The sequence below is a fragment of the Sus scrofa genome, chromosome 9 (genome assembly GCF_000003025.6).
Source record: "Sus scrofa isolate TJ Tabasco breed Duroc chromosome 9, Sscrofa11.1, whole genome shotgun sequence".
NCBI classification, from domain to species: Eukaryota; Metazoa; Chordata; class Mammalia; order Artiodactyla; family Suidae; genus Sus; species Sus scrofa.
The window spans coordinates 152,094-172,509 of record NC_010451.4 but is presented as its reverse complement, the minus strand read 5'-3'; the positions used below and the strand labels follow the sequence as shown (position 1 = coordinate 172,509).

General features: G+C 43.0%; 1 protein-coding gene across 2 annotated transcripts in view; it reads left to right on the top strand.

The window, feature by feature from the left end:
- Window positions 9,373-20,416, top strand: part of IPO7 (importin 7) — a 51,481-nt gene continuing 40,437 nt past the window's right edge. Inside the window, exon 1 of one of the 2 annotated variants that reach the window (XM_013979065.2) lies at window positions 9,373-9,638. In XM_013979065.2, coding sequence (XP_013834519.2) covers window positions 9,555-9,638 — 84 coding nt within the window. In that variant the 5' untranslated portion in view covers window positions 9,373-9,554. The remainder of the gene's footprint in view (window positions 9,639-20,416) is intronic. The other variant, XM_021062248.1, reaches the window with a different exon arrangement.

Genomic DNA, 20,416 nt, shown 5'->3' with positions numbered 1-20,416 from the left:
GGTGCAGATCCTGCATTGCTGTGGCTGCGGTGTAGGCCAGGAGCTGCAGCTCCAATTCAGCTTCCTGTCTGGGAACTTCCATATGCCATAGGTGTGGCCCTAAAAAGACCAAAAAAAAAAAAAAAAAGTTTTTTTCTAAAACTGTCCACTAAGCCACTTGTACTTTTCCAGTTACTTTAAGGTGTTACCTATGTCATATGCGAAATTCCCACTTCTTTATTTATTTATTTAGTGTTTTTTTTGCCTTTTCTTGAGCCATTCCCATGGCATATGGAGGTTCCCAGGCTAGGGATCTAATCGGAGCTATAGCTGCCGGCCTATACCAGAGCCACAGCAACGCAGGATCCGAGCCACGTCTACAACCTACACCACAGCTCAAGGCAAAGCTGGATCCTTAACCCACTGAGGAAGGCCGGGGATCGAACCCACAACCTCATGGTTCCTAGTCAGATTCGTTTCCAGGAACTCCTACTTTTGAGTATAAGTGGGGTCACAATATATATTGTATCTGTGTGTGACTTCTTTCATTCAACATTGTCAGGGAGATTCATCCGTATCGTGTGTATAAAAATAGTTTGTCCTTTTTTGGAGTTCCCGCCGTAGCTCAGTGGTTAACGAATCCGATTAGGAACCATGAGGTTGAAGGTTCGGTTAAGGATCGGGCGTTGCTTGAGCTGTGGTGTAGGTTGCAGACATGGCTCAGATCCCGTGTTGCTGTGGGGTAGGCCGGTGGCTACAGCTCCGATTCGACCCCTAGCCTGGGAACCTCCGTATGCCACAGGAGCGGCCCTAGAAATGGCAAAAAGACCAAAAAAAAAAAGTTTGTCCTTTTCGATTTCAGTGTAGTATTCCATTGTATGAATTTATTTATCCATTCTGTTAAAAGATTTTTGGATCATTTCCAGTTTTGAGCAATTACAAAGATCACTGCTTCAGACATTCTTGTGCGAGCCTTCTGATATAGACACAAACGCTAATTTCTTTAGAGTGTATGTAGTGTCATATGAATGCTTAGTTTTAGTTGGCGCTGCCAAAGATTTGCCCAAGTGATGGATCCAGTTTGCACTCCACACGCAATGCCTGAGAATTCTAGTCGTTCCACGTCTTAACCGACACTGTGTGTTGTCAGTTGCTTAAATTTTAGCCATTCCTTCGATGGATGATTCTACCTTACAGCGGTTCTAATTTGCAGTTCTTTGATGACTTACTGATGTTGAACACCTTTTCATATGTTTATTGTCCATTTTGTTTTTCTCTTTTTCTCTTTGGTGAGATGTCTATTTAAGTCTTTTGTAGATTCCTAAATTGAGTTGGCTGTTGTTTCTTTTTAAACTGTTTGTAGGAATTCTTCATATATTCTGGATATAAGTTCTTATGTACTTGGACTATGTATCTTATTAGCTTGTCACCATTTATTTATTATTTTTAAGTAAACTTTGTATTTGAGAATAGCTTTAGATTTGCAGAATTATTGCAAGGGTAGAACAGAGAGTTCCCCTATATTCTACATCTAGTTTCCCCTATTATTATTATTATTTCTTAATTTAAGTGTGGCTTGATGACTTTATGTATTTTTTTCTTTTTTTCTTTTTGGCTGTCCAGGGGCACCTGGAATTCCCATAACTCCACTGTGGGGGGTGGGGTCGCACCTTCGTCCTGCTTCTGCAGAGGCGCCGCCAATCCCGTTTCGCCACAGCTGGAACTCCTAGTTTCCCCTAGTATTAACATCTTATCTTACTATGGTGCATTTGTCAAAATTAATGTGCCACTACAGATACATTACTTTTCACTAAACTCTGTGCTTTATTCACATGTCCTGTTTTGTTTGTTTGTTTGTTTGCTTTTTGGTCTTTTGTCCTTTTAGGGCCGCACTTGCAGCATATGGAGGTTCCCAGGGTAGGGGTTGAATCGGAGCTGTAGCCCTCGGCCTACACCAGGGCCACAGCGATGGCAGATTCAACCCGCGCCTGCCACCTGCACCACAACTCAAGGCAACGCCCGATCTTCAACCGCTGAGCAAGGCCAGGGATCGAACCCGCAACCTCATGGTTCCTAGTCGGATTCGTTTCCACTGTGCCGTGACGGGAACTCCTAACGTCTTTTTCTCTTCCAGGATCCCATCTAGGATGCTACGTGGCATTTACCATTCACATCTACTTAGATTCCTCTTGGTTCAGATATTTATTTTTAAACACCTTGTGTGATTATGCAATTGTAGAATCACAGGAAGTTGCCAAGGGTGCAGGGAAGTCCTGGGTGTCCTTCGCCAGTTTCCTCGCCGCGTCTTAGCGCAGTAGTCACACCAGGAACTGACATTGGTACAGTGCGGGCTATGTTTGTATGTCACATTCTCAAAAGCGTCGCTTCATGTGGGTCATCGCTGCAATCAAGATACAGAGCTAGGGGTTCCTGCTGTGGTGCCGTGGGTTCGTGATCCGGCTCGTCTCTGTGGCTGCGCCCGCTCAATCCCTAGCCCAGTGCAGTGGGTTAGGCAGTGGTGCTTATGGATCCAGCGCTAGTGCAGCTGTGGCATAGGTGGGGCACTTCCGTATGCTGAGGGCAGTGGCAGGAGAAGGAAAAAGATACGGGCTGTTGGACAAGCACCTCTCCCTGTTTCTGTGTCCCTTTACAGTCACAGCGCTTCTGCCCTTGTCCACCACCGCCCGTCTCTCGCCCTTGCTGACCATTCGCTTGTTCTCCAGTTATACATTATCATGTGGCCATTACTGATTTTTGAATTGACTTGAGTTTTTAGAGCAGTTTTAGAATAACAGAAAAAGCGAGCAGCGACTGCAGAGTTCCACTATGTCCCTTCACCCCCCTCCCCTCCGTTTCCCCCATTCCTAAGGTCTTGCGTCAGTGCGGTACCTTTGTTTTAAGTGATGAGCTGACACTGACATATTAGGAACTGACAGCCATAGTTTACACTAGGGTTCACTCTGTGCTGCACATTCTGTGGGCCTTGACGAATGTATAATGACACACATCCACCCTTACGGTGTCACATAGAAGAGTTTCACTGCCTAAAATCCCCTGGGCTGCACCTATTCATCCCTTTCTCCTTCCCCTGAGCCTCTGGCAACCACTAACCTTTTCACTTTTTTAAATAGTTTTGACTTTTCTAGAATGTCATGTCGTTAAAATCGTATAGAATATAGTCTTTTCATGTTGGCTTCATTCATTTAACGATATACATTTAAGCTTCCTCTATGTCTTTTTGTGGTTTGATAGCTCATTTCTTTCTCTCTCTCTTTATTTTTCATGGCCGTCCTGTAGCATATAGAAGTTCCTGGGCCAGGGACTGAATCTGAGTTGCAACCTGTGATGCAGCTGCAGCAAAGCCAGATCCTTTAACCCACAGTGCTGGCTTGAGGAGCCAAGCCATGCCGCTGCAGCGACTCCACCTGCTGCTGTCAGATGCTTAACCCACTGCGCCACAGCAGGAACTCTAGCTCATTTCTTTCTATTGCTGAGCGCTATTCCATTCTATGAATTTACTGTAGTTTGTTTTTCCATTCACCTACTGAAAAACATCTTGGTTGCTTTGAAGATTTGGCAATTATGAATAAAAGTATGATAAACATTCATATACAGATTTTTGTTTGTATGTAAGTTTTCAACTCATTTGGGTAAATACCAAAGAGTGTGACTGCTGGATCATATGGAAAGAGTATGTTTAGTTTTATACGAAGCTGCCAAAGTGTCTTTCAAAGTGCTCTACCATTCTGCATTTCCACTCAGTGAATGAGATTTCCTGTCACTCCGCATTCTTGTCAGCATTTGGTGGTGTTAGTGTTTTGGATTTTAGCCACATGCAGTAATTGTGCAGTGGTATCTCACTGTTGTTTTAATTTGCAGTTCCCTAATGACGTATCAGGTGGGGCATCTTTTCATCTACCTATCTGCCATCTGCGGACTGTCTTTGGTGAGGCGTCTGTTCAAATTACCAGACAGGTTGAGTTACCTGTGCTCTGGGTACCCTGCATGCAAAGCTGGTGCTGTCTGAAATATATGATCTTAGGACAGTCTAATGATGGAATTGCTGCTTTCCTATTTTACGGAAGGGAAAATTGAGGCCCTCGGTTATGTCAAAACTGGAAAGTTGTAGAGTCAAGATTCAACCCATGTCTGTCTGTCTTGAGGGTCATGCTCCTACTGAACCAGATGATACTGAAGCTCTACAGCTGACTAGAGTAATTCTTGCCAGCTAAAAGCTAAGTGTTTCTGGGTCAGCTCTCGATCAGATTGCGTTCCTAGAAAATGAAGTCTCCCAAATGAGCAGTTGCAGCCCTCCTTCCTGGGGAAAGGGGCAACCAGCTCAGGTCAGAGGCTTCTGGATACTGGGGCCAAAGGCACCTCACATATACTCTGACTCCCCATCTGTCAATCTGCTCGTCGTGCTGCATCTGCACAGAAAAGGACTGTGCAAAGCAAGGAGTGTGTCTTTCCCACATCAGGAGTGGGCGGGTAAGAGGAAACTTTTCTGTTGTGAGTTAAAAGAATCATCGCGGTATGTGATTTCTCCTTTATCTTCATGGTTATGCCGAATGCTTTAGGCGACAAGAGAGTGTCCATCGGTCCCTAGCAGCTAAAAATTACCCAGGGAGTCCGCTGTTTCCAGAGATGGTGTGGTAGCCGTGGACACCTCCTGTTGAAAACAGCTAGAAGCTGGACAAAATACACGAAACGCCTGTTTTCAGACTTTGCAATTAGGATCGTGATCCTTAAAAGAAAGAAAACAAATGGCGTAGGCCCTCTACTTTCCTTAGCATTCTGTCTGAAGCCACCATCTGTACCAGAATGCAGCAAGGGGCTGACCACAAGGATACTGCGGTCTTACTGAGTCATGGAGACAGAATCTGAAGTTCACGGAGGCCAAGGTGGACGGAGATAGCAAGGAGGGGTTTCTGAAGGGAGGAGACTGCACAGAAAAAGAGCCCCAAAATGCTTCACGGAGTCCCCCTGAGGCTTTGCTAAGTATTAGTGTTTATACATAGGGTGAAACTTCAAAAACCGGGCAAATAGTTACCAGGAAGCTGTGAGCTGAACAGTTCCTAGAGTTCCCACCAGCCAGACAGCAGAGACTTTGTCGATCCCTTGGGACACCCATCGAACCCCAAAATGTAAAATGACCCTGTAAAGATCCTAACTTACACTTACCCTTAGAAACCTTATAAACAAAGCTTGAAAGTGTCAAGCCGAATCCCAAATAACTTATTGCCTACCAAGACAAAGCCCAACATTCATTAAACAAAGACAAGAAAACTCAGTCCACAACATAAAATTTCCGGTATCCAGCATCCAATAAAAAAAAATTATCAGACCTGGGGAGAAGAAGCAAAACGTGACACAAATTCCTAATATCATGGATGAGAGAAAGGATAGCCCTATAGATACTGCAATAAAAAGAGTAGTATGTGAATATTATGAGCCACTTTATTTATTTATTTTTTTGTCTTTTGTCCTTTTAGGGCCGCACCCGAGGCATATGGAGGTTCCCAGGCTAGGGGTCTAATTGTAGCTACCGCTGCCACCACAGCCACAGCAACGCAGTTTCTGAGCCATGTCTGCGACCTACACCACAGCTCATGGCAACATCGGATCCTTCACCCACTGAGAGAGGCCAGGGGTCGAACCTACAATCTCATGGTTCCTAGTTGGATTCGTTTCCTCTGCGACACAATGGGAACTCCTATCTTTCTTCCTTCCTTCCTTCCTTTCTTTCTTTGTCTTTTTAGGGCCGCACCCATGGCATGTGGAGGTTCCCAGAGGGGTCAAACCACAGCTGTAGCCACTGGCCACACCACAGCCACAGCAACGCGGGATCCTTCACCCACTGAGAGAGGCCAGGGATCAAACCTGTGTCCTCATGGATGCTAGTCAGATTCGTTCCTGTTGAGCCACAATGGGAACTCCATGGTGCTTTTTCTTTTCATGTTCGCACACACATTCGCTGAGCACACACTGCTCTGTGTCTGTGGCGTAGAGACATGCGCCCGCCCTGGAGGAGCGCCACGTCTAAGTTTCCAGTGATGTAAGTCACATTCTTGGGAGTTCCCATTGTGGCTCAGCAGGTTAAGAACCTGACATGAGGTTGTGGCCTTGCTCAGTGGGTTAAGGATCTGGCGTTGCCAAAAGATGTGGCTTGGAGCTGTGGCTGGGGCATAGGTGTGCAGTTGCAGCTCTGATTTGACCCCTAGCCCAGGAACTTCCATATACCACAGGTGTGGCATCAAAAGAAAAGCTAAAAATAAAATAAAATTTAAAAAATATGTCACATTCTCTGTGTTACTAGCTTAAAAATAAACCTTCAAATAAGTCGAGTGTGTTCACCATGGTGCCAGCTAAACTCCTAAAGGATCCTGGAGCCAAGCTCTTTGTGTGGAGAAAGGAACTCTGGCCCCCTACACAGCGTCTCGTACCCTGGGAGCTCTCGTTTCTTTGAAGCATGAGACGCAGGCCCCCATCCAGCCGTCGGTCTGCACAGCTTGCTGACTCCAGTTCCCAACACTATAGCTTTAAATCCATGTTCCCCCAGCCCTCTTTCTCCTTTCAGTTTCAGGGAGAGGAGATGAATGTTTTTGGAGCACCTTCTATGTCTCTAGTGCTTTTACATACAATGTGCTATGTGCTGTAACTGTCACAGTTCCATGATGTACAAGCCAATTTTGGAATCTCAAATAGCTATGCAGTGTGCAGAGAGAACCGGCGTTGGAATCAAGAAGGTCGAGGTTTCAGTTGTGGCTCAGTCACCAACAAGTCCTTACTTCATTTATTCTCCAAAATATTTATTGAATGCCTTAGTAGACAGTCAAACTCTGTGAGAGGAGGTAAGGATCCAAAAGTGAATAAAACAGGAGTTTCTGCTGTGGCTCAGCGGAAATGAATCTGACTAGTATCCATGAAGATGCAGGTTGGATCCCTGACCTTGATCAGTGGGTTAAGGATCTGGCGTTGCCATGAGCTGTAGTGTAGGTTGCAGATGCAGCTTGGATCTGGTGTGGCTGTGGCTGTGGCATAGGCTGGCAGCTACAGTTCTGATTCGACCCCTAGGCTGGGAACTTCCATATGCCGTGGGGCATCCCTAAAAAGGTACACACAAAAAGTGAATAAAACATAATCCTTATCTTCAAGGCCATTACCTTGAGAGACGGAATAGGGAGACAGAATCCCTAACACACTGTGTTAGTACGACGATAGATTCATCTACAGGTTTTGTCATGAAAACCTTATGACCTTTCACAATTTAAGTAGCCTCTCTGAGCCCAGGAGTCTTCATTTGTAAATTAAGTATAATTATACCTCATTTCCAGGCACAGTGGCTGGCACATAAGAAATTAATATTACAAAGCTTACTATTCCAAAGAAAATCTTTTTCTGCCTCCTTTTGTCCTTTTGGTAAATTAAAAACTGTAAGTGATCTTGTAACAAATTGTATTTGAAGGCTTAAATTCAAAGTAAATATATTTACATAACTTCTTTACAATAATCGGTATGAAAGGAAATTACTCAAAATCTCACCATCCTAGAAAATCAATTACTTTCATTTGCCAGCCTTATTCCCAGTTTTTGTCTATGTTACAAACCTGTATCCATATATAAATATTTTAATGTCGTTACAAGGTATACAGTAGTTGTAATTTTTGGCGGCTGTGAAAAATGTATTTGACTGGATTCCTGAGGTTTGCCTAATCATTCTGTATTGTTCTACATTTTCTTTGAGAGGCAGAGTGATTCAGTAGAGAGAATGAAAACTTTGACAACAGAAAAGAAACATCCTGGGTTTGAAATACTAGGCGAACCAGTGACAATGCTGGATTCTTAACCCACTGTGCCAGGAACTTCCACATGCCATGGACATGGCCACAAAACAAAACAAAACAATCAAAGGGAAACTGGGGCGGGGGGACCACCTTCTTTCTTTCTCTTTCTTTCTTTCTTTCTTTCTTTCTTTCTTTCTTTCTTTCTTTCCTTCTTTCTTTCTTTCTTTCTTTCTATCTATCTATCTCTTTAGGGCCACACCCACGGCATATGGAAGTTCCCAGGCCAGGGAATGAATTGGAGCTGCAGCTGCTGCCAGTCTACACCACAACCACAGCTACACCGAATCTGAGCCTCATCTGCAACCTACACCACAGCTCACGGCAACGCCAGATCATTAACCCAGTGAGCGAGATCAGGGATCGAACCCGCATCCTTCCTCGTGGATCATAGTCAGGTTGGTTACTGCCGAGCCACAGTGGGAACTCCTTCCTCGTTCTGGAGTAGACTTCAAACTTCCATCATCAGCTTCTCCTCCGTGTCAGGCAGGGGAGTTTTCTAGTCTTCCATATGGTTAAATTAGGAATGTCATAGCACAATGGAAATGAGCAAAAAGGTGGTTAATATACTAAAATACGGTAAATCATCTCAAGTTTCAGCATAATGTCACTTTTCCCTATGTTTTTGTCTTTAGTGTGTGCAGAGAAGCATGTCCTAGGAATCATTAACTTACTAACTCACTGGACAGGATGTGAGTCTCGTTCCACCATTGTTTTATTATCTTGGGGCATGTCTCATGCTTTGTTGCAGGGTTTTGTTGCTAAGCAAGCCTGCTCAGTTTTGTTGTTGAGCAAGTCTGCTTTCTTGAGTGATCATTAATTTACAGAGGTCTCCCATACTTTTTTTCTGCTTATAGTCCTCTAGTGGGATTAGCTATGAAATCACCTACTTTGGCCCTTTACTGTCTATGTAAATTTGATTATAAATACATGATAAGAAGTTCCCTCTGTGGCACAGCGGAAATGAATCTGACTAGCGTCCCTGAGGACGCAGGTTCTATCCCTGGCCTCACTCAGTGGGTTAAGGATTCGGTGTTGCCGTGAGCTGTGGTGTAGGTCGCAGAGTAGGCTTGGATCTGGCGTTGCTGTGGCTGGGTGTAGGCTGGCGGCTACAGCTCTGATTAGACCCTAGCCTGGGAACCTCCATATGCGGCCCTAAAAAGCAAAAAAAAAAAAAGTGATGAAACCTGTCACACATAAAGCTCATTTAAACGTTTGTGTCATTTCCTCAGAATAAAGTCTCATAAATGGGATTACTTGGGTCAAAGATTATACACATTTTTACAGGCATTTAGAAACATTTCACGTCGCTTTTCAAAAGTCTTCCAGCCTCACGCATTGCATCAGCATTACCTTATGGTCACCACAGACACTTTTCTATGTGAAATATTTGCAACCTATTGCTTTAATTTTCTTCCTGTGAAGTTTGAACATTTTTTCTTTCGTTATGTCAAGTATGGTCACCAAGAGCGACAGCTCAGGGCCACGTGGTCTGCGGACGGCACAAGCCGACTACATTTCCCAAGGTGCTCCGCGGGCGCGCCGACAGGAAGTGGCCGGAGCATCTCCCGCCTCCACGCCGAGGAGACGAGGTTCTATCCGGGGCCTTGGCGCTTCTCTTTCCTTTCGCGCCGGTTGCCGCTGCGGAGCGCGGCAGGTCCATGTGCGCAGTGAACGCCGCTATTCCTGGCCCAGTAGCACACGAGCCCCGGGCGTGACCGCGTCCGCGCTGCGATGGACCCCAATACCATTATCGAGGCCCTGCGGGGCACCATGGACCCAGCCCTGCGCGAGGCCGCGGAGCGCCAGCTCAATGAAGTAAGGACGCCGGGCGGGCGGGCGGTGGCGGCGGGCGGACTGTGGCAGGCCGAGCCCTCCGGGCCTGGCCAGCGGCGCGGACGGCGGCGCGAGGGGCCCAGCTGGAGGGGTGGGGCGGGGACCTGACGGCGAGCGCCGCGCCGGGCCCTCGGGCTGCTGCGGCGACGGCGGCGGCGGCCGAGGCAGCCTTCGCGTCGGATCCCGAGCTGGGCCTGTGGCTACGGTCGAGCATGAGCAGCCGGCTGGGGCGCGGCGGGCGTCACGGGCCGGACACATGGCCGGCTCGGGTGGCCGGCCGCCCTCGGGCTCATTCCCAGCTCGTTCGTCGCGCCCAGAAGGGGGCGAAAGTCCCCGGGAGGTTTTTGAGACGTTTCCGGGAGCGGTGTCGCTGGCGCCGCGTTTGGAGGGGCTCCTGGGGATGCGGGGCTGGTCCGCCGGGGGCTGCGCCTGTCAGCGTGTCGCCTCCCTGGGCTGGTGCGTGACCCGCACAACTTTCTCCTCGTGCCGCGGCCGGCCCCACCTCTGGGCAGGGGGGACACGCGCGGGAGTCTCGGCTCCTCGCCCTCCTGCTCCAGCAGGGCCCCGGCGGCGAGGCGGTGGGTGTCTGGTGAGGTGCACCCTTCCAGGTGGAGCTGCACCGCTGATTTCTTGACTGACCTTGGGCGAGTCGCCTAGGCTTTTCGAGCGGAGTTTCTCCCATTCATACGGTTAGTCCACAGAGTTGCTGTGACGGTCCAGCGAGACCGCGTAAGAGTCGGTGCCTCGCAGCGTGTGCAAGCTCCGTACACTGAGGGTTGGTTTCTTTTTTCCCCACGTTTTCTGGGGAGACTACCCTTTGGAAGATAGCCTTCTTATGTGGGTATTTTATTGTACTCTCTTCAGTTTTAGTTCTGTTTCTAGATTTTTTCAACTTATATTTTAGTGGGTATTTTGAAGGCTTCTTAAAAGGATCGCTGTCACTCCTATGAATTTGCCCAGCTGTAGTGACTTTTAGTGTACTTTTTTTTTAAACCTAAAGAGAAGTCCCTCATTAAAATAGGGCAAGTTCAGCTATTTTATGCTCGTCTTAGCTGGTAGGTAAGTAATTTAAAAATATTAAATTGACTTCCAGGAGTATTTGTAATTGAACGTCTTCAAAGTACAGTGCTGTTTTAGAGATCCCAGCCTCAAGGAACTTGTATTTTAAGAAGACCACCCATAGAATTTAGACAGACTAAGTGTAAAATTATTTTAAAATAAAAAGTTAAATCTATTTCATATGTAAATAGGACCACCGGTAGATCTTGCCATGAGTGATGCTCAAATTCAGGGCAGCTTGGGAAGACTTCAGATTTCTTTTGGATATAAAATAGTGACTTGAAAGAAGTTCCCACTTTGAACTAAACTATGGAAGGAGTTATGGATTGCTTTTTATTTTGACTTATGATGGACACAGGTTAAGATGAACATAAACATGGTATTGTTTATGATGTACTATAAGGCAAGACACAGTAAAAGTCTAGTCATAGTGACTTAGACTATGACTTTGCCCTAAAGCACATTATTTTAACTAAACATACTTGCATCTAGTTATTAATTTTAAAAATTATTATTTGAAAGAATTGGTTCCCTTGTAGAAGAATTAGATAGGTAATACTTCCTGCAAATTTGAAATCCATTTATTCCTCAAGAAGGTATTGAATGTCCATTTGTGTGTACTGACATGTTGTAATGGAGACCTGGGGTATTTCACAAGTTTTTGGAAGGTAAAAAATAATCAAAATAGTATCGAAAGCATTTTTTATTTGACTGTTAAATTGCTGTTAGGGTTTTGAAATACTCGTAGTGAACACTGCTTATTTTTCTGTCAGAATTTGATATCTGGTATGTATATCTGCGATTGTTAGATATTTACATTTTGCAAATTTCTTTCAGTTGTTACACGTAGACTTTTTAGTAATTTTTTTGGCACTAATTTTTTCTTAAACATTACAGTTGATTTACACTGATTTCGTTTTAATGAAGTGCTTCCTTTTTTTTTTTTTTTTTTTTTGTGTGTGTTTTTAGTGCCGCACCTGTGGCATATGAAGGTTCCCAGGCTACATGTCTAATCTGAGCTGTTGGTGCCGGCCTACACCAGAGCCACAGCAACGCCAGATCCGAGCTGTGTCTGTGAGCTACACCACAGCTCACGGCAACGCTGGATCCTCAGCCCACTGAGTGAGGCCAGGGATCGAACCTGCAATTCATGGTTCCCAGTTGGATTCGTTTCCGCTGCGCCACTACGAGAACTCCCATTTGGAAACTTTTTGCTTTGACTTTCTTGTGGCAGAACCTTGATTTAGGAAATAAATCCCAGATGAATCTTGAAGAAGTTCGACTGTCGTAAGAATGAGGAAGTAGCATTTTATTTCTGGCTAGCTCCTCTTTGGATAAGATCAGGTGAACCAGTCATTCCGTGATGTCTTATTCAACTGAAGCTACACTTAGGTTCATTTAGTTAAAAGAAAAACATCATTGGCATTTGAATGGGTTTCTTCAGTTAAGCGAAGTAATCGCTAACTATAAAGATTGTAAATGTTATCAAAGTATTGGAGTGAGATAGTTTAAAAACAAAACCCAGAGTGCCCCTGTCTCAGAACAGTTGCATTTAACTGTTCTATCTGCTTCGAAACCCTTTTTACCCAGTTACTTCTCAGACTTGTTCTCTCTCCTCCCTCCTCTATCACTGCTCAGCTGTGTCGCCTGACCACCCCACGCTGTGTCTCACTTTACTTATTTTTCTCTTTATCACTGATTTAGCATATGTATTTTACTTATTGTTTTCCTCAGTATATTTTTTGAGTTTCATGAGATAAGGGATTTTTGTCTTTCCTTACTGTAGTTCTTTGGTTGTCAGTGGTAGGCTTTATTGACTTTTTGTTACGATAACACTATAGGCTGTAGATTTCATGTGTGTGTGTGTGTCTGTGTGTGTGTTTTCTAGGGCCAAACCTACGGCATGTGAAGGTTCCCAGGCTAGGGGTCGAATTGGGGCTGTAGCTGCCGGCCTACACCACAGCCACAGCAACACCAGATCCGAGCCGAGTCTGTGACCTACACCACAGCTCACGGCAATGCCAGATCCTTAACCCACTGAGCAGGGCCAGGGATTGAACCTTAATGGTTCCTAGTCAGATTCATTTCCACTGTGCCACAATGGGAACTCCTAGAAGTATAATTTTTAAATTTTGTTTAGTTAGTCTAAAACATACACATTTGGTGTTCATTCAACATTGTTTCTTATGTTCCAGAGACTATTTGCACTTAGATACAAAGCCTGTCCTTTCCTACCGGTACACACACGTATCACACGTATAAACAAACACACACTCAGAAATGCTTGTTTCTTCATGTGTAAGAAAAAGGAAATAGCTCTGAAGGGTTTTGGCAGATTATTATTATAACAGACAACAATAACTCTACTTTCTTCTTCCTTCTCCATCTGCCAGTGTTCTTCAGTGGAAACCTTTTCACATGCAAACTTCTGCTTACGCAGTCTTACCTCTTCTGTTAATCTCTTGTCACCTAAAACTAAAATTTTTCCTAACTGGGGAGTTCTAGTATCCATGAAGATGCAGGTTTGATCCCTGGCCCTGTTCAATGGGTTAAGGATCTGGTGTTTCCCTCACCTGCAGTGTACGTCCCAGAGGCAGCTCGGATCTGGCCTGGCTATGGCTGCGGCATAGACCAAGCAGCTGTAGCTCCAGCTCCAGACCCCTAGCCTGGGAACTTCCATATGCGGTGGATGCGGCCTTAAAAAGAAAAAAAAATTTTTTTCCTAACATAAATCTCATTTAAAACTCTTTTAAATCCTCAGTTCCTGGAGTTTCCCCCTGGTGGTGCAGCAGTAACGAACCTGAGTAGTATCCATGAGGACATGGGTTTGAGCCCTGGCCTTTCTCAGTGGGTAAGGATCCAGCGTGTGGTGTCCTATGGTATAGGTCACAGACGCAGCTTGGATCCCACATTGCTGTGGCTGTGGCGTAGGCCAGCAGCTGCAGCTCTGATTCTACCCTTAGCCTGGGAACTTCCATATGCTACAGGTTGGGCCCTAAAGATCCAAAAAAAAAAAAAAATCCTCCGTTCCTAAGCTTAATGTGCTATAATGGGTTATATAGTCAGAAATGCTGCTTTTTTTACATGCTTTAACTGAAAAAAAAGAGGACTTAGCTTTGATAAGTTTCTCGGTATTTTCTGTTTATCTTTAAAATTCATGAACTATCAAAGTCATGTCTGGTATCTTACTGTTATGATTATATTTCTTTATAAATGGTTAATTAATTTTTTCTTTTTAGGGCCGTACATGCGGCATATGGAAGTTCCCAGGCTAGGGGTAGAATCGGAGCTGCAGCTGCTGGCTTACACCACAGCCACAGCAATGCTGGATCCGAGCTTCATCTGCGACCTAGACCATAGCTCATGGTATCACTGGATCCTTAACGCACTAAGCAAGGCTAGGGATCGAGCCTGCATCCTCATGGATACTAGTTGTGTTTGTTACTGATGAGCCACAACAGGAACTCCCATATAAATGGTTAATTTAACTTTTATTTATTTGTTGTTAGGCCATGGCATGTGGAAGTTGCTGGGCCAGGGATCAAACCCACACCACAGCAGTGACAATACTGGATCCTTCACTGCTGGGCCACCAGGGAACTCTCAATTTGATTTATATTATTAAAGTCTTAGACCTGGAAAAGTGCAAAATGATGACATGTGGGACAGTTTGGCATATCTAGAAATTCAGCAAATATTTATGAGAATATGGTATATAATTTTGGAAGATAGGATAGTTTGTAGTGTGAGCGGGTAACATTCCTTAATTAGGAGTATCATGAATACATTATTCATATATTCATGTTGTAATGTATTACCACAGTAATGCTTTATTATAAGTGGTTGTGAATTGGAAGAGGGAGCGTTCCTGGATTCTTGGACTGTTAGGAAGTTATTCAGTAACACAGAATGTTAAAAATATGAAAGAAAGATAACATCATAGTAATATTGGTAAGAAAACAGTTTTCTTTCTCAGAAATAGTAGATGCATGTATTATTTTACTTATTGTTTCTGTCAGTGGCACATTAACAAGTTTGATTTAAAATGAGTTCTTTCGTAGATACTGACTCACAGACTTTGAAAAACTTACAGTTTCCAAAGGAGACAGTTCAGGGGGATGGGGGAATGCGCTGGGGTTGTGGGATGGAAATCCTATAAAATTGGATTGTGATGATCATTGTACAACTATAAACATAATAAATTCATTGAGTAATAAAGATTTTTTTTAAATTGAGTTCTTTCGGTCCTGAGTAATTTATAATTAAGACGTTTTTAAAAATCCTTTAATTGAAAAGCACTTCAGTATTACCACTATTTAATGAAAGACAGGAGGACACAGTGAGGAGCCTCAGCCTGGTCCTGATGCTGCCACTGCGATGACTTACCCTTGCTATGCCTCCTATTTCATACAGGTGAAGGAGGTATAGTATTTGCTTTGTCAACTTCTTTACTAAAACAAAATGTAAAAATCCTTTGGCTCTTGAAATTATCTGGCTGTATTCATTTTATGTAAACTGATGCCATGTGCCATTCAGCTCCTCTCTTAAGAATGATGTAAAGTGCAGTAACTAGGTCTATTTGGTTACATTCCATTGGCAAGAAATAATAATAAAAGTTACCTCTTAGAGAGTATGCTTTGAAAGATAGATTATTAGGTGATTACATTGGAGAACATGGGTCTCGAAGGGAAACTGAGATTGGAGAAAGCATAACTTAAGTTTTAAGTCTGGTCTGAGCAGGTGTAAACACCAAGGCAAAAACATTTAGCAGGAGATTGGGATGTGGAAGTGAAGTTTAGGAGAGAAAGCAATGGAAAAGTGATTTTTTTTCTTCTGCAGGTGAATTGAGAGGAAGGGAGTGTGACCCAGAGCTGTGGGGTGGACTGGAGGGCTGCTCTTTGGGCCATGCCCATTTTTTGGACTTTGCTAAACAAAGGGAAAAGGAGACTGGAGAATTGCATAGAAAAATAGGAGGAAGTCAAGAGAAGGATTTCAAGTAAGAAGGTTGGTTGTAGGTAATTTAGTTTCCTTTTTTCCTTAAATAAGTTTCATAAATTTTCTACCAGGGAACATGAATTCCTTTTGTAATAAGTAAAAAACTATTAGAAGAAGAAAGGATTATTGACATTTTTAAATGAGAGGGTTAAAGCAAAATGAAGACTTTGTGGTGGGGGAAGCTTTTAAAATGTTGATAACCTTGGAGAAAATTTCTGATTACAGGATTAGTGGGTGAAATATTCCCAAGGGGATAGGAGTAGGTTGCAGGTTAAAGGATAGTTGGGTCAGTGGAAATTTGCTTGGGTGAAACATGTCTTTCAATTATTTTTTCCCTTTGTAGTTATACTTATTTGGGGGAGTAGGAGAAAGCTGCCTCTGGAGTTGAAGTTTTTCAGGCCGGTGTTACCTGTTGTAATAATAGTTTTCTACCCAAGATGTTTTTATTTATTTATTTTTGAGAAGAGATATACCAATAAGTTAACAGTAATACATTATTATAGGTGGTTATAATAATTATAAGTAATCTCTGTTGTCTTGTGTGTTCCTGAATACATTCTATGTACTCTTCAATGAATGAGTCTTACTTTTATAGATATTCTTGTCTTCACTGGTTCTTACACTCCTTCTCTGAACTGATTCAGATCCTATTCAATTATTCCAAAAACCAAATCACCGAGAATTGGAGTCTATATATACACATACACGAGATTATTTTAAATTGTTGGTCTCTTAATTGCAAGTGCATCCCCAATGTCCTTCATTTGTACCCTCCTCATGATTTCTGGCTTTGGTGGCATATTTGTGCATTAATAATTTCATATTTTTACTGTATATATGCTTTTACTGGTGAGCCTTGTCATTTGTGGTATTTTTATTTCTAGTTGTGGCCTTTTCTTTTCTGCCTAGAGAAATTCCTTTAGTATTTGTTGTAAAGCTGGTTTAGTGTTACTGAATTCTCTTTTGCTTATCTGTAAAGCTTTTGGTTTCTCCTTCAAATCTGAATGAGAGCCTTGCTGGGTAAAGTAATCTTGGTTGGAGGTTTTTTCTGGCCTGCAGTTTCTGCTGAAAAATCTGCTGATAACCCTATCAGGGTTCCCTGGTATCTTATTTGTTTCTTTCTCTAGCTGCTTTCAGTATTTTCTCTTTGTCTTTAATTTTGGTCAGTTTGATTAATATGTGTCTCACAGTGTTCCTCCTTGGGTTTATTTTATATGCTACTCCTTGTGCTTCCTGGATTTGAGTGAGTGGTTCCTTTCCCATGTGAAGGAAGTTTTCAGCTATTACCTCTTGGAATATTTTTTCTGTCCCTTTCTCTCTTCTGGCACCCCTATGATATGGATATTGGTGTGTCTACCATTGTCCCAGAGTCATCTGAGACTGTCTTCATTTCTTTTCAATCTTTTTTCTCTTTCCCGATCTGCATCAGTGATTTCCACTAGTCTGTCCACCGCCTCACTTATTTGTTCTTCTGGCTCCTGTATTCTGCTGTTAGTTGCTTCTAATGAATTTATTATTTCAGTTAGTTGTATTTTGCATCTCTGCTTGCTTATGTTTTAAATCTTGTATTTCTTTGCTCACTGTTTGCTGTAAATTATCCAATCTTTGCCTCCAGTTTATTTCCAGTGTCTTGCATCATCTTCAGCATCATCAGTCTAAAAGTCTTTTTTGGAGGCTGATAATCTCCAGATCAGTTAGCTGTTTTTTTGGAGCTTTTTCTTGCTCCCTGAAATGTTTTATAGTCCTCTATCTTAGAATTACATCCTTCATACTGCTTTAAGACCTTGTCTTCTTACAGCATAGATCTGACCACGTAAAAACTTTCCAAAAAAGTGCATACTTAATAGTCTTGATGTTGGTCACAATTTACCTATACATTTTTGTCTTTCACTCTTCTCTTTCTTCTAGTAATTGCTTCCCCCCCCACCAGTAATCTCTTTAACATAATTCATACCCCACCCCCCTTTTGTTTTGCCATACCTGTGGCATGTGGAAGTTCCCAGGGACAGGGATCAAATCAAGTACATGCCAGATCCTTAACCCTCTGAGCCACCAGGGAATTCCCATACTTTAACTTTTAAAAATCGTTCCTCCCCATCTCTGTGGGTTTAAATCCTTTAGGATCTAACTGAAAAACTTATCCGTCAGTGTAATTGGAATGAATCTCCCTACCTACTTTATAGTGGTGATCTTTTATCTCTGTAGTATCCTGCAACAATCTTGCATGTTGTAAGTACTAGTAAGCGGAATAGAGTTAAAGGAGGTAGAGTTGGAGCTGTTGAAGAATTTTGATGAGGTGGGCTAAGGATAAATGTTGAATTATCTGGGTTGATGGCAAATGGTGAGAAGGTAAGACGGCTGGAAAGAGTTTTATGCTGTGGTGAGCAGCTTTTTAAACCTAAGTAGTAACAGTTTTAGCTGTAGAGTTAGCTGAAGTGTTGCTTCTTTCCTAGTTCTCCGACTGGTGGAAGCCAGGAAATTGAAGAGGGGTCTATAATTAGTGTCAGCATCCGAAAGTTACATTTATACTTTGACTCATATAAAAGGATTATTTTAGACCCTTCTGAAGCCTAATCATTGTTTGCAAACTGTTAAGAATAATACCATAATTATTCAAAATTTTAAAGGGTCTTTGTAGTGAAGATTGATGGTGGTATTTTTACTTAAATTTAAATTTACTTTACTTTTTGTATTATAAAATGTAAATGATAATAAAAGTGTTAACATGTTATAGAAATTCTTCTAAATATGTGATAGTTTACTATAACCAAGAATGCCAGGAAGTTGTTACAGATCACCCAGTGTTCAGAAGTGTTTTTTCCTAACTTGTACAGTTACTGTCTATCTTTATTTGATCTGTGTTTTTTTCCTCTCAATAAGATGCCTCAGGAGTTCCCGTCGTGGCGCAGTGGTTAACGAATCTGACTAGGAACCATGAGGTTGCGGGTTCGGTCCCTGCCCTTGCTCAGTGGGTTAACGATCCGGCGTTGCTGTGAGCTGTGGTGTAGGTTGCAGACGCGGCTCGGATCCCACGTTGCTGTGGCTCTGGTGTAGGCCGGTGGCTACAGCTCCGATTCGACCCCTGGCCTGGGAGCCTCCATATGCCGAGGGAGTGGCCCAAGAAATAGCAACAACAACAACAAAAAAAGACAAAAGACAAAAAAAAAAAAAAGATGCCTCTTTCCAGCTTAGAGTTAATCCCCATCCCAGCCCCAAGTGATTACAAACCTACTTTCTCTCTCCCTTTTCTTCAGAACCTGATGTCTGATATTTAGTACTCATTTAAGGCCATCTGTTACCTTTTTTGGGAGAATGCAAGACTTCCTGCAGGAGAGATTTCAGCTGGGAGGGCTGGTAGATACACATCCCAGGTTGAGATTGATTGTGCTGTGTGTGCTGACAGAAATGAAATATCTTTTCTTTCTTATCCTAAGATAGTCCAGTTATCTCAAAGTAATACCTTTTTTTTTTTTTTTTTTTTTTTTTTGTGAGTTGCACTTTTGGATTTATGCTGGTGTTTTTGAAGGCATTAAAAGGGCCTTAAAATAATAGGGTAATAAAATGATAAGTGGTTATTATCTTTTTCTTTCTTTTTTTTTTAACTTCTTTTTTGGCTGCTCTGCAGCTTATGGGGTTCCCAGGTGAGAGATCAGATCTGAGCTACAGCTTCAGCCTACTGTGGATACATGGCATCCTTTAACCCACTGTGCTGGGGTGGGGATTGAACCTGTGTCTTGGTGTTGCAGGGATGCTGCTGATCCTATTGTGCTACACCACAACGGGAACTCCATTAAGTGCTTGTTTTCAGTGTGTTCATTTGTTTTTGTCTTTTTAGGGCCACACCCACAGCATATAGCTGTTCCCAGGCTAGGGGTCTGATAGGAGCTACAGCTGCTGGCCTATGCCATAGCCACAGCAATGCCAGATCCAAGCCACGTCTGTGACCTACACCACAGTTCACTGCCATTCTGGTCCTTAACCCACTGAGTGAGGCCAGGGATTGAACCTGCATCCTCATAAATACTAGTCAGATTCATTTTGCTGAGCCACAATGGGAACTCCTAATTTTTTTGTCTTAAAGTGACTCCTAAACATAAATCAACAACTTCATTTGGGGTTCCAATCCTAGCAAGTGGTCTTTTTCAACTCAGAAGGGAAAACTGCAGAAATGGGACCTCAAGGGAGCTTTGTGTGTGTGTGTGTGTGTGTGTGTAACCACAGGCTATATTTTATAAGTGATTTAAGGAAGTAAAGAGTAATTTGGCAAAATCTGTTTGTGCTCTCTTGATCACATGCTTTCTGAGAAAGTACATCCATACTTTCTATGTGTGTGGATATATAACAACATTTGTTATGTCTTTGGAAAATATATAAAATATTTTCCATATTTATTCCTTAGAGCTATACTGAAAAGTAGATTTTGGTATACTAACTTTGTAATTAAGAGTTAGATTTGCTGGAGTTATGTTGTGGCTCAGTAGGTTATGAACCCAACTAGTATCCATGAGGATTCAGGTTCGATCCCTGGCCTGGCTTAGGGGTTAAGGATCTGGTGTTGCTGTGCTGTGAGCTGTGGTGTAGGTCAAAGATTCGGCTCGCACCCTGCATTGCTGTAGCTGTGGTGTAGACTAGCAGCTATAGCTCCAATTTGACCCCTAGCCTGGGAAACTCCATATGCTGCAGGTGAAGCCCTGAAAAAAAAAGGA